This window comes from Sinohyriopsis cumingii, chromosome 3 (genome assembly GCF_028554795.1).
Source record: "Sinohyriopsis cumingii isolate HCF-2022 chromosome 3, ASM2855479v2, whole genome shotgun sequence".
In the NCBI taxonomy this organism is placed as follows: Eukaryota; Metazoa; Mollusca; class Bivalvia; order Unionida; family Unionidae; genus Sinohyriopsis; species Sinohyriopsis cumingii.
This window is the reverse complement of record NC_142963.1, coordinates 110383915-110399649: the sequence shown is the minus strand read 5'-3', so window position 1 is coordinate 110399649 and position 15735 is coordinate 110383915. Positions and strand designations below refer to the sequence as shown.

At 34.6% G+C, this 15735-nt stretch overlaps 1 protein-coding gene across 1 annotated transcript in view; it reads right to left on the bottom strand.

Moving 5' to 3' along the window:
- Positions 1-477: 477 nt before the first annotated feature.
- LOC149803567 (tolloid-like protein 1) overlaps positions 478-15735 on the bottom strand; it is a 137075-nt gene continuing 121817 nt past the window's right edge. Inside the window, exons 16-18 of the mRNA XM_089953303.1 lie at positions 13846-14023; positions 11960-12032; positions 478-1942 (exon numbers count right to left, since the gene is read on the bottom strand). Coding sequence (XP_089809429.1) covers positions 1781-1942; positions 11960-12032; positions 13846-14023 — 413 coding nt within the window. The 3' untranslated portion in view covers positions 478-1780. The remainder of the gene's footprint in view (positions 1943-11959; positions 12033-13845; positions 14024-15735) is intronic.

Below are 15735 nucleotides of genomic sequence, written 5' to 3'. Positions count from 1 at the left end.
AAATGTAAAGAACTACCACAATATGAAGAAACAAATTATGGCAAAAGTTGTTGTTGTTGTTGTTCTTGTAGGGTTTAACGCCATTTTTCAGCACACGATAAGCTATACATGGCGGCCAGTATTAATGGTGGAGGAAGAACCCGGGAAATCCCCGGAAAGAACCATCGACCCTCGAGAAGCTACTGGCAAGCTTTCTCACATATCCACATTGGCCGAATCCGAGACTCGAACCCATGCAGACAGAGGTGAGATGGCAGTGATCCGTAATGGTATGGCAAAAGTAATTACATCATAATAATATTCTGAGTTTTTAAATTTTCAAAGAGTAACAGTTTGGACACAATACCTGCCTAAATGACATACGCAGGAGCAATTTATAGGCATGGAGACAGAGCATGCCAATATGATAATTTCAAATAATGGGATTTAAAGTCCTACATTTAAAGATGATTAATATAAACTCAATGCACATAAAAATCAATGAAATATTTTAATATATGCTAAAAGTTTGTTAAAAAAGATATAAAATCAATGAGGATGCTTCCTTAAATGAACAAGGAATAAGTCAACAGATCAAAACTCACTTTCTCACAATACTAACTGATGGAACTAATATTGTTTTTAATTTAATCTCTCTCTCTCTCTTTTTCCAAAAAGGTAATAAATAATGCAAATTACAATATAATAATCAGTGTAATATACAGCATAAATGCTGAATTTAGTTTTTAAAATGTGAGTAAATACATACATGAGAAATAGGTACAGAAATGGGTAACTGAGCAGATTCACACATAACTGATTTTGCATAATAAACCATACACTGTATGTATAGTATGACACTAGAATACATTGTATGTAGAGTATGACACTAAAACAATATATTATATGTACAGTGTGACACTAGAACCATAGAGTGTATGTAAAGTATGACACTAGAACCATACAGTGTATGTAGAGTGTGACACTAGAACCATACAGTGTATGTACAGTATGACACTAGAACCATACAGTGCATGTACAGTATGACACCAGAACCATACAGTGTATGTAGAGTGTGACACTAGAACCATACAGTGTATGTAAAGTATGACACTAGAACCATACAATATATGTAGAGTGTGACACTAGAACCATACAGTGTATGTAGAGTGTGACACTAGAACCATACAGTGTATGTACAGAATGACACTAGAACCATACAGTGTATGTACAGTATGACACTAGAACCATACAGTGTATGTACAGTATGACACTAAGTTCTTCAAGAAACTAAGTAACTTAGAAAAAAAAATCTTCTCTAAATTCAAGTTTACTTACTTCAAAAACTGGACAACTTACATTTTATTGTGAACCCTATTTTTTTGTATACCTGAGGTATTTTTAACCATAACTTATCAAGCCTGCAATATCAAAACCATCAAATAATAAACCATATATTTCATTCCAAGTACTTCATTCACTATCTGTGCATTGGTTTCAAAGGTCTTCTTCATAGAATCTGCTGTCCATAAGTAATTGTCACAAATTTTCAACCATATTCATCAGTGAAAATCAGAATCACAAGCCAGTATATGAAATAATTCTTGTCACCTTCAGGTACTGAGCTCCACAACAAAGATACCATCCTATTCCCATATCTGTTCCACACCAAACTTTTCTAAGTTCAGGTATATGCATTTGTCAAGTTAAACCGTGGGGATGTCAGTTTCTTTATTCTATCAGCTTATGGTGAATCTAAAACGTTAAAATGACAATGACTGCCGTGGAACCTTATTGTAAACTATGTTTGGTATGGCATGGGCAATTGTTTAACAGCTCCATGGCCATCAAAGATGGCATCACCCTCCATGTAGACTGCAGAGAAGCCTTTCCAGTTGATTGTATCATCTGATCGAAAACGGACCAGGAGGTGTTCCCCAGTGGATGTAATCTCAGGAGGAATCTGAAAGATAGGAATCCCATTTCAAGCTTTGTGTTTGCAGAAATCAACAGATTTGTTTATACTAGGTATAAAACTCTGTGGACATAATAAAATATTGAATCCATTAAATGATTCTTTTTTTCAATGCATGCCCAATTTCTTGTATAGTTTGTCTGTATGTTATATTCTTGCATGTATACTGTGGACAATTTTCTTACACTTAACAAATAAACAGGTGTAAAAAGAACTTTCAACTTATGCAGATGCATAATAAACACTAATAGGCATTCTGAGATGAGTTAGTTGTGTTCAAGGTAAAACAATGCAGTACAGGCATTACAACTTAACTTTAAATACATTACCTTTGGACAAGGATGTTATCCAATTAGGCCTTATCACTTAATGCCAGTCTTTGACTTCTTGATCTCAACGTCCAAATCAGGAAGTAAAAAACTGGTGTTATGCGACAAGGCATCCTCATAGGTAGCATGCAAAATTGCTGCCAGCCTGCCAGTCCGATACTATCTAATTTCACATTAGACAAAGCAGCCAGTCCATCCAGATTTTTGTGTAAACTTAAAATGAAAGCTCTTATTTTTAAGCCTTTAATTGTGCCTGTGGTTTGATAGAAAATCTGTTGGATTTATGATGACAATCTAAACTAAAAAAATTTGTTAGAGATCCATTAAAGATAAACAACTCTTTGTCTATTAGTTAAGCATGCATGTTATTTTTGTTTGTTGTAAGTACAACACACAATGTGTCAAGGGAACAAGATGAAATTAATTTAAATTACAAATGATTCAAGCTTCTTATACACTTTAACACCTCTAATTAAATGATTACATCATTATAACTTCTGTGGCTTCAAGAACCTAGAGGTTCTGATAGGGATTAGAGTCAAGTACATGATCCAATCACTCAAAGTGACAGTCCAACCTACTTAATGTAAGAAAGCAACCAATCCTGTCCCAAAGGATAGTCATATAAACCAAAATCCTTAAACCTGGGCATTCTCACAGATTGGTTGACAAAAAAAAAAGAATGGCCTTTTGTTAAAAATTTAAATGTAATTAAAAGGCTATAGAAAAGATAGTAAATATGAAATATATTTACTTAAATGGAATAAATTTTTTAATCAAATAGATGACAAAGAAGGTTTATTTAAGATTCTTATAATACCATCCTGAAGGTCTTTTTTCTATACAAAAACCCATAAATATCAATCAGTTGTGGGAGCTTATTAAACCGGACCAAAGGAAGATAAAATACGCTGAATTGAATGAATGGTTAATTGAATAATCTACAAATACTTTACGCAAGCAAACGAAAATAAAGATATTCTTTTAAAAGGGTCTATGTTAACACATAGTTAACCAGTAGCAAGTTATATCAATAGATATAAGTGCATTTAGACTATGCTAAGATATGTATGTTGGAAAATAGTTTGAACTAGAAAGGAAAATGATATATTTAATGCATTTCCAGAAATTATTATATAGAGAAAACGACAAAAATGTACAGTCTGACGAAGGAAAAGAATTTTTTAATTGCGAGCTTAAACTTGATTTGTAGAATGAAAACAATGAATCTTGTCTTAATCTTTGGATATTTTGCATTATCACCACAAGATCATTAAAAACTATGCATTCAGTTAGATAGCACAACAGACATAATGCCTGAAAAGCACAACAGACATAATGCCTGAAAAGCACAACAGACATAATGCCTGAAAAGCACAACAGACATAATGCCTGAAAAGAGTTATGTAGTTAAATTTAACAACTGTTATCAACAACGAAAAGTTCCTTACGTTATATATTGTGAATTTTAAATAATCATAGAGCCAATAAGCAATCATAAACAGAACCCGAATACATAATGGACAACAAAGCAGTAAAATATATACCATCACCATTTTGCCCTTACCTTAAAATAATTTCATGAAGTCCATAAGCCTACAGTTTATAGCTTAATAGACTGTATAAATATATCTCTCGCGTATTTTCAAGAAACTGCAAAACATGTATACGAAAAGCTAAGACCAAGAAACGCTGCTAAAATAATATTTTCGTTAGAAAAAAAAAGGAGAATGACAAAGCTAAAACTAATCATAAAGCAAGATACAATAATCACTTAACAGGAAAATATACATAGCGCGTGAAATTTAAATTCCAAATATGCCGGATATTTTTGGCACCTTCAATTAATAATTTATTTGGTTATGATTTTTATCTAATGAGGAAAATAAAAAATCTGGAACAAAGTCTCAATAATACCAAATAAAAATGGAAAATATATTTTGTTTAGTAATGATTTTTCTTGAAAATAGATTTGAAAAAGATGTTAACAAAAGTTTTGTAAAATAGCTCGCTAAAAATGTAATCAAGGAAACCATGAAACGCTTCTGTAACATGGAGGTACTATATGATAATACATTTATCAAAATGAGTACATGAATGCCTTTAAAAGATTTAAGAAAACTGAATGAGCACTAATTGCAAAATTGTATTCGACCCCAGGAGGATCAGGTATTGCTGATGAAGATCACCAGTATGTTACAAATGTTATGAAATAATTTAAATTAAAAACGCTTGGAGGTCTTGATGACAAATAGGCCATGCATGTATTATAATGTTATGTGAATTTTTCAGGAATTTAGAAATATATGCACAACAAGGCACGTAAATAAATAAGTAAATATGAACAAGTTGACATAATTCACAAGAGTTAAAATTTTACAGGCAATAATACAAAGTATAAAGTCGAGTATTTTCAACTTGCTTTGATTGGTTTAAATATTTTAAAAATGGTGGGGTAGTGAATGATTTGATGATATTGATGTGTCTGAAGATAACATGAAAGATGATAACGATAAAACAACTCATGATGCAACAAATGAAGATACTATGTGTGATAATTTATCGAATAATGAATTTGAAACTCTTCAACAATATAGAGTAACAAATTATAATGTCTATCAACATATTACATTGTCTTATGCTAAAAATATTGACGATATTAGTTAAACAACAGTCCCTCGAAGGAACTGACGCGCTACCGGGCGATATTTTATCCCCAGGATTTCAAGACTATTTCCTCCATGCAAATGTAACGTCATGAAACCATATCTGATATTCTTCAGAGATAACAAAGTTTTCATATTAACTGCAGATGTCCACACTGTAGGTCAGCTTGGCACCATTTTCATTTTCGACAAAGTAGTCATCATTAGAAGTATTTTATTGAAAACCTCATGTTATAATGATCATCCAATCTGGAGGAGTAGTGGCAAGATTGGTAAGGCAATCGTCGAAGCAGCCACATTAGATGCATGACTGGCAGCATTTTCATCTAGGACTTGGTGAACAATCCGTCTCATAATGATCATCCATTCAGAAGGAGTATTGGCAACATTCGTTACGGCAGCCATATTCGATTTATGCCTGCTACCATTTTCCTTTAGGACAAACTAGGTATTATAAGAACTTTATTGGAGACAACTATGTTATTATAGCCATCCATTTGGTGATGAGTGGAGATAATAATATTTTCTAGATATGACTTTCCATTTAAAAGGAGTAAAAATAACACAATTTTAAATATGGCTGTTGTTTCGACAATATTGTACATCATATCGGCACCATTTATTACCAACTGGACAGCATAACAAGTCTTCTGGTGAACACCCACGTCGTTATGACTTTCTGTTCAAGCAGATATGTGATAACAATATTTTAAAGATGGCCACCATGGCGGCCATACTGACTGTCTGATTATCAACATTTTTTATTTAGGACTAGCTGGATATCATAAGCCTTTTAATGAAACCCCATGTTGAGATGAATACGCCATGTGGAGATGACTATTCATTCAGGAAGAGTAGCGATAACAAAAGTTTTAAGAAAGCTGTGTGACGGCGATAATGGCCTTCAGCTCGGAGCCATTTTTATTTAGGAACAATTGTACATTATACAAAATCTTATTTTTTTTTAAACCCCATCTTCAAATCATACATTTAGGAGGAATAGCTATAAAAATAAGATGGCTGCGATCGCGGCCATATTGCATATGGAATTGGCACTATTACCACTTAGGACGAACTAAACATTATAAGAAGTCATTTAGTGATAACCCCATGTTAAGATTGTCATCCGTTCTAGAGGAGTAGTGACAACAAGACTTTCAAGATGGCTACTATAGTGAAAATTATATTATATCCAAATGAAAAATATGGACCAACAAATTTACAAATTGCTGAAGTAGGTGGAAAGTCGATTTTAATAAGTGCAATAAAATGTCAACATCAAAATTCTAAGTGTGTGCAAGCCTTAGTTAAAAAAAAAAAAAAAAAAAAAAATATATATAAGCCAAAAAGTCAAACATTTGTAAACCGTGTACATTAAGATAATGAGATGGTTCCTGCCTTTGAAGTAACATAATGCAAACACTCGCTAGAACCAACAGTTACCATCGGACAGCGAATTAAAGTTCCTGATTAAATAGAAATACCGGGAATTAAATCAAACGAACCATTTAACTAGCAAGTATGAGAAGTCGAATCCATTTTAGATCATTACCAACAACTAGGTTATTTACCCCACAAGAAAAAGGAATTTAAAGGTCCTGTGAATAATGTTGAAGTAGTTCATTCAAAATCAGAACAAATGAAATTAGACTATGAAATGTTTGACGAGGAGATAATGGAAAATACAAGATTAATGGCAAATGAATAGATTCAGCTATAAAGCTAAACAGCCAAACTTCTCCAAAACGCTAAAAGCAAAAGAGCGCAAACAGTTGAACATTTAACACATTTAGAAACTAAATTTCGAGAACCTATTAATAACATAAATGTTGAAGTCGAAGAAAAGTTACAAATACTTAGCAAGTTAAAACAACTGCTCAAGGAAATTTGTGTAAAAATCGCTCCTATATTATCGCTATATGTATGATAGATGCAGTGCATATGCTTCATATAGCATATTTTGTAAAAGCTCTAACAGGACGAAGAGGGGAAACACGAGCTAATGATGGAGGAAAGAGTAGCACAGAGTAAGAGTCCCGGACAAAGTCAAAAGATGAGCGAAAAACATATTGCAAACTATTTGTCTGAGTTAGTTAAAAAGTAATAACAGAGCTGCCTGGTATCATGAGCCGTTTAATAAGCTACGGCTGGACAAACTGTCTCTTTGTTATCAAATCACATTGGATTGCATATTGTAGCATTAATTAACTAAATGTTTGAAGTTGTAACAAAAGTTTTGATTTACTAGATACAGAATAAGAAAAAAAAGGTCAATAAATGTAAACAGATATTAACCTATTTCAAAAAGTAAATTAAGAAATATCCTACACTGCAGACATAATTATACCCGTTTATATACTAGTTTCATGAAAGCAGTGAACAAGTTGGTCATATGTCTTCTAAATCCCGCGTTGTTTCATTTCTTGGATGTGCATCTGAGATTACAAGACGACTGCCATTTCCTTATTTCTCTGGGACAAAAAGTTGATTTTCAAAGAGTTTATATAGATTTGCAATGGAAACTGAACCATTTTCCCATCACTGCATAAATTGGTAGAAAATCTAGAGCAAAAAACCCATAACTAACTAGTACGCGACTACACTACTACATCTGGTAACCACTCCCGTCGAAAGTCATTTGATCCATCCAAATTTATCCCACTTTTTAAATTTTATTTTGTTACGAGGGGGTATATAGCAAAAATTCTTAATTTAAAACGTCATGTAACTTATTCAGTTTTAACACTTTTATTCCGTCTGTGAAATTCAAGGATATGGGTGACAATTCACGGAGTTTGCAAAGAATTCATAGATAATACCACTTTTTTAAAATGGAAGAAATTTTCAAGACATCTAAAATTCAAGAATTATTCATGACTGTATGAACCGTTTATTAATTTGCCGGTGTTTGCTTCCTTTATTTTGTTGTCCCTTTTTTGATTAATTGTTACAGACTGGTGCTAGTATTACATTCTTAATAATATCGGTATTTATATCAGTATTTATTGCTGGATTAAATACAACTGATAACTTTTTTAAAATGTTCCTGTATCCAATAATGATACCTAGTTTTCAACACCATATCACTAGCTAACACAAATATACCATCACCACCTAAAGCATACTTTAGAAAAAAAATTATTCTGAATTTTTTAAACAAAATCATCTTACGTCCATTATTTATACATCAAAATGTTTGGTTGATCGTAGGGTTGTAAAACTTCATGTGCAAAAGACTTGAGTGTTGTAAAACCAAGAATCCCTAGAAGAGGACTTACGTTCATCTGACTAAAAAGAATTCCCCAGAAGTCAATAAAAGACCATCTCTTCTTCTTAACTGTTGAGTGTTGAAACCATCTCTGATATACTTAGTGTCGAAATTTTAAGATTAGCCACTTTGACAGCCAGATTGGATGTGAGATCTATGTCATCTTCTTTTAAGGACAAACCAGACACCATTACAAGACTTTTTATGAAAATCCCATGCTGATATAACCATCCATTCAGGAAAATTAGTGTCGCGATTTTCAGTATAATCATTATGACATCTGTACTTGACATTAGATTGACGCTATTTTCATTCAGGACAAACTAGATCTAATAATTCTGGTCAAAACACCATGTCAATATGGCTTTCCGTTTAGAAGGACTAGCAATAATAAGATTGTTATGCTGGCTGTCATGGTGACCATACTGGATGTCAGACTGGAACCATTTAGTACCAACTAGATATCATAAGAAGTTCTCCGGTGAATAAACAATGTTGCCATGACTTTCTCTCTAAGAGGAGTTGTGAAAAGATAAACAAGATGGCGGCTATATTGTTTATATTGACCATCAGATGGGCACAACTTGATTTTAAGACCAGCTGGATAACATAAGAAAACTTCTGATGAAAACCCAATGCTGACATGACTTTCTATTCAGAAGCAGCGATAACAAATGGTTGCTGAAGTGGTGGCCATATTGGATTTCTGAGCTGTATAATTTTCATTTAGAACTAAGTAGACCATGTGCTGAATGCTTGTGTAAAATTTCATGATAATCCTCTAAGTATATTAGGATAAGCAGTGATAATAAACTTGTGTTAACGGACGGACAGACGCCAAAACAACACACGACGGAAGACAGGCCGTGCCATACGCTCTTCTGGTCTAAGACTTGTACAGCTAAAAATGGTAAAAAAAGCAAAGGATATTGTTCGTAAAAATAAATTTGTTGGTCGTGAAATTGGTATTTTAGTAGGTGCAAAAGCATAGGATGTTGATCCCAATTTTTTAAACGAAGAGGACAGTTGCATAGGATATTGACCTCAAAAGGCATTTTAACAGTATAGGGTTGTGGCTGTCGTAAAATTTCGAGTAGGCGCAAAATCATAAGATGTCGGTCAAAAACATTATTCATTGCAATAGCATGTAGTTGAGTGTAGTCGTGAAATACTAAAAACAAATTTTTTGAGGATAGGGGCAATAGCATGATGTGCTGATCTCAAATGTTTTCATTTTGAGGGTATGTGCAATATCATAGGGTGAAGGTCCAGGATTGAAGGAAAAAAAATGGAGGATACCATAACAGAGTTGTTTTGAAATAACATTTCTATGTATGGGAGGGGGTACAATAACAAAGTATGCTAATCTCATCTTTATTTTAGTTGCAATAGCATTGAGCGTTGATCTATAAAAAAAAATTGCGCGTGAAAAAGCATTGGGTTATAGTAGCCCAGGAAAAACAAACAAATTGGGGCTGGGTTGGAGTGGTCTGTGGTCAGGAAAATTGTGTACAAATCTTTTCTTGGTGGGGCGCTGAATGTTGTTTCTAACAATACTATTTATGAGGGATGGGAGTAGGGTCCTGACCTTAAAAAATAGAAATAAAATGGTGGATACTAGGGTTATAGTGACCAAGGTCTGATCAATTATATACTACTTAGAATCCATATTCAAAATAGATGAAAGAAGTTAACTTTAAAGCAAGTATTCAAACATGCTCATTATTAAAAATCTTGCGCCACTTCATTGGGATATATCTTGAAACTGAGGAAGCTTTACTACTCAAAATCTTGGAGACGAGGGAGTGTGACATTATTTATTGTCTTCTCGTTAATATAGTGTAATAATAATAATAATAACAACAACAACAACAACAACAACAACAACAATAATAATAATAATAATAATAATAATAATAATAACATCAGTAAATGTAAGAATGTCAGGGGTCCTAAAGCCCTGGGATATCATGATACTCAAGTGAAATATATTTGTAAAACCAAGCATTTTTTTTCACAACCTAAATTTAACAGAGCTTATGTTCTGTTATGCTCCAATTTTGAGGACTGGTGTTATTGCATTAATGCTTTCAGTAAAAACTCGATAAAATGGTGGAGTTTTACATTTTCTTACCTACGTTTTAATTAGATTAATCCCAAAGTGCAGGAAATGAACTGAGTAAACTTTACAAGGAACAGGTGTTAACGAGGATCTTTTGCAGAGCACCATGACAAAAGCATGTAAATAAATGTAATTTAGGCCACGTGCCCTTTAATATCATTGTAACGTGACTATGCGTTATTGCAAAAACAAGATCTTCTACGCAGGTTTAATCAGTAACGTGAACGCTCAAGCTCATACAGTTTTACTAATCATCAAGCTGGTAGGGAACCATGACTTCAAATGTACCTGCTCGTTACCATGATAATTAGAGAGGCTGGATATATGCCAGCACCATAACCAGTAAGTAGTGAGAAAAATTAAACATACTAAATTTTACATTTCCCTGAATAGTTAGTAATAAAGCACAATTTGATTTGCACTTTCCATAAGAGTTCATCGCTGCTCCGAGGTAAACGCCTTCTTACCTTACTCAAGATTAAAACGAAAACATTTTTAGTTCTCAGTTTAGAAACAGCGAAACAAATTCGGATTATTCAAACGTGTATTGCCTTAAACTTCTGTCCTACACCCTGACAATGTTTTTCTATCCAACGTCTTAAGGAAGAAAATAACTTCGGGTCATTAATTCGGCCTGTTTTTCGATACTGTGCAAGATATCATTAAGTTTATTGGGAGCTCATTGCTACATGATGATGATGATGATATGATGATGATGGCGATGACGACGACGACGACGATGATGATGAAGAAGAAGAAGATGAGGAGGAGGAGGGGGAGGGGGAGGAGGAAATACACATTTTCATGTCCGTATAACAAAACATACACAATACTACCAATAGTGATTTTTACATCCTGATATTGCACCTAAGCGCTTGGCAATGTTCTGGTTTCTGGCCGAAGATCCTATTAGAGTTGGCCCTGACTGATGGCATCTGCGTCATTATTTACATCATGAAATTATCTTGAAATAAATTATCGTGCCAATAAACTTATCTTCAAGATCACTATGGTACAGCACAAGTGCCATTAACTACAATCAGGATAACAGTCGTGTAGAATTCAGCAGCGTACAACGTGAAGAGGGCGGTCTGGGCGGTTGCCCTACCCCGGGCGCGAGAGGTCTTGGGGCGCTAATACCATGGGCGCCATAGGTCTTGGGGGGTGGGGGTGAAAACCCATTTGAACCTTCATCGTCGCCCCGGGCGCCATTGACCCTCATTACGCAACTGGTAAAATTCACAACCCCCAAAAAAATTATGATGAAAGTCACAAACACCTCTCTTTCTCATTACTAACTGACGTCTATCCTTTCATGATTCTGCAAGCGATATGACTCCTGTAATATATTTAATGTACATACTTTACGTAGGTAAGTAATAATTAAGAAAAAAGTATCGCGATTAATATTTTCCCAAAAACTAACAATAACATTGCAAGTACTTAGAAACGTGAACAAGATTTTATATGATAATTTGTACGAGCCACAGACGCCGATATCCGCCTAACTAAACAACGCCTTTAACTGCCTCACCTTCACTCACACAGGTTTTCTTTCATATGAATGATTTCAGTCTTTGGTAAATCGGGCACACCTGTAGATCTAGCATGTTGGCTTACCTTGCTGCCACAATACCGTCCTATGAGAGGATCCGTGTCGTGTTGCCCATCTAACACTTCCACATTGTCGTACCTGTAAATAAGTCAAACCGCCTCGTTTTAAATAAATATGTATCTTCCATATTGTAAAAAAGAGTGTTTCTAAAAGGTCACTATGTACAGAGGAGATACGAAGGTCATAAACGTGCAAGTAATGCTGTAATTTTCTGATGATAGGCAAGTGTGTGTGTGTGTATATATATATATATATATATATATATATATATATATATATATATATATATATATATATATATATATATATATATATATGCACAGACTTGCAAAAATCATATTAGAAATAGGGATTCATGTGTGAGTTTGAAGAAATTTATGCCACCAGGTTCATTGCTGCAAGAGGTTACCCTACAGGCAAATGAATGACATGGATGGTCAATTACAGTAATAATAAATGCAAAAGGACAAGGCAATGTGATGATGGAACGTCACTGACAGAGCTATGCCTCAGTCGGAAGATCCTAGTCTTTTTCCCATGCAAGTCAAATCGATCCTTTGAAAGCCGCTCGGAGGTAATCTTAGTGATATTTCCCAAACTGGTAATGTTTCGTCGGACGAACATCCAGCTAGATGTGCGAAGAACAGTATTATAACATGATAAATATTAAAAATAACATTCAACATTTCAACAATGAATAAAATATCTGCACATTTAATTTTGTATGGCAATCCTGCAGTTGTGCAATTAATGAATTAAAGAAATATTCCGTTTCAATTGTCTACAGCTATTGCTTGAGTTGCTGTTAGTGATGGCACATTATTTATTCATTGTGATCTTTTTCCGGCATGCGATGGAAATGGCCGAGGATAATAATCTATGCTTTATTTGAAACTTCTCGGTCAGTCCTACGGATCATACGTAAAATGTATGCACACAGCTGCAATTTTCATATTTACAAAATAAGAATTGATCGAGAATGCGATTGCATGGAATTATTTTTCACTCAGAACTTCTCAATCAATCATATAGTCACTCAAAAAGTATTAAATGCAGAGATGGTCCGAATATATTACGGTAATTTTTTGTGCTGAGAAATTTCTGGCGGACAAAATGTAAGATTTTTCTTGCAAATTACCTCGCCAACATAAATCCGAGGCTAATTTGTATCTCGCAGAATAGCAGAAATGGTCCGAATGCTTTTTGTCTAACTGATGGCATATCTAGAGGTGCTTTGTCGATATCACGGCAAACTGAGAACGAGATCACTAACACACTTCTTACAGGGCTACATATATTATCAGACAGAAAAATAAATGATACTATATCCCATTTTTCTGAATATTTTTTTAACAAAAAGCGACATACTGAAAACCGTATGTGATTTGAATTATTGAAAGAGTAAAACGATTCCACTTGATTCTGTCAGATCAGAATGCAATGAAATAAAAATAATATATTCCTTGGGTTTCTATCTCGAGACCTTTGTGGAATTTCTGATCACTTTACCGTCTGTGCTAATCTGAATACTAGGTCCATCCTGATGAAATTTTCGGATGACCATATAGCATCATAAGCAAAGATCCGTTTTGAAATATGTTCAAAAGTTATCATTCTCGTGCAAAGAACAGTGGAGCATATTGCGATTTTTTGTTTGAAAACTTATCATTTCGTACGGCGATTCTTGGAGTAAATTTTACGGAGGTACCGTCATGTTTGTCAACGATTTCACACTTTAAGGGTGGATTTTCGAGATGTTCAGTGCTGATTTGTGCAAAAATATATGAAAATGGTCTGACTTACTGCAATGTAATTTTGGGATTGAAAAGCAGCCTATTCTAGGACAAAATCACATAAAAAGATACTTCGTTCTTTGCAGAGTAGAACTTACCCACAGTCTGTCTCGTCTTCTATCTCAAAAGCGTTGAAGTAGAAGCGTATTTTGTATCCCTCTCGAGCTTCCACCGTCCATTCACATTCTACCTTGTTGTCATAGTTCTGGTCGCCATATTTGGCATGGGAGTACAACAGTTGCTGGGTGTTGGTAGCCACCAGCTGTCCGCCACATACTAAAAGTATTAAAAGAAGCTCGTGCACAAGTCGACAAAGTAGGAGAATTTGAAAGTCAGACCTACATACGAGACGAAGTCAAGACCAACAAAAGACACAAAGTCAAGACCTACATACGACACAAAGCCAAGACCTAGGTACGAGACAATGTCAATACCTAGATACGGGACAAAGACATAGACACGGGACAAAGTCAAGACCTACATACGACACAAAGCCAAGACCTAGGTACGAGACAATGTCAAGACCTAGATACGGGACAAAGACATAGACACGGGACAAAGTCAAGACCTACATACGACACAAAGCCAAGACCTAGGTACGAGACAATGTCAAGACCTAGATACGGGACAAAGACATAGACACGGGACAAAGTCAAGACCTACATACGACACAAAGTGAAGACCTTGATACGAGACAAAGTCAAGAACATCATACGAGACAAAGTAAATACCTACATACGACACAAGCCAATACCTAGATACGAGACAAAGTCAAGACCTACATACGAGACAAAGTCAATACATACATACGAGACAAAGTCAATACCTACATACGACACAAGCCAAGACCTAGATACGAGACAAAGTCAAGACCTACATACGAGACAAAGTCAATACATACGTACGAGACAAAGTCAATACCTACATACGACACAAGCCAATACCTAGATACGAGACAAAGTCAAGACCTACATACGAGACAAAGTCAATATCTACATACGATACAAAGCCAAGATCTAGATATGAGACAAAGTCAAGACCTACATGCGAGACAAAAATAAAATCCTAATTATAACAACATGTATATCATTACATACAATAAGCGATAAGGCAAGTGGTTGAAACAATTTGCAGTAAATGTAGTTAAAATCAAGATTTTAGATTTTTCTCGTCTGCGATGAATGTCATAGAAATTTACCATGTGATCAACCAATGGCTTTTGCTGAATCAATGTGCAAAGTCCGATAGCATTCCATAGATACCGACATTAAGCAGAATCTAGACTATACATACAACTGTATATCATTCTCACAGACGGAATGACACTATTATGGTTATTATTTTTTCTCTTTTAAAAAGGGATCTCCTATTTTTTTTAAAAAAATATTTAATCAAGATTTACTCCCGATAGGTATTAAGTTATGTGATGAATGCCTTTATTTTTATCAAACCGGACTACGGCCAAAATAATTATATTATTGCTGCGAAAGTTGCTTTTTCTTCTCATTTTATTTAACTTTGGATGAAGTGATTTAATTTATTTCCTTCAAAATTAATTTAACGTCGACCATTCTTGTTATGTTGTTGTCTGTTGCTAGGCTGTCCCATTATGTATTTAAAAGGTATGGTTCAACAATATGATGTCATAGATAAAAACGTTTTTAACAAATTTCAATCCATCGCTTCGGTGGCCTAAGTTGAAGAGCGTCCGCCTCGGACGCGGAATGTCGCAGGTTTGAACCCCGAGCAAGTTATATGAAAGATTTATAAAAATGATATAATCAGATGTCTCGCTTGGCGATCAGCATTAAGAGTTAGTGTTAGGACTGGTCGTCCTTGTGTCATGACAGTGTGACTGGGTGGGACATCATGCTAGATGTAGGATGCATGATGCCTAAGTGCTAAACATCAGTATGAACTGAATCACTGGAGACATCATAGCGATATGGCTTAAAAATTGTTAAGCTACGTTAAAAATCCAAATCACA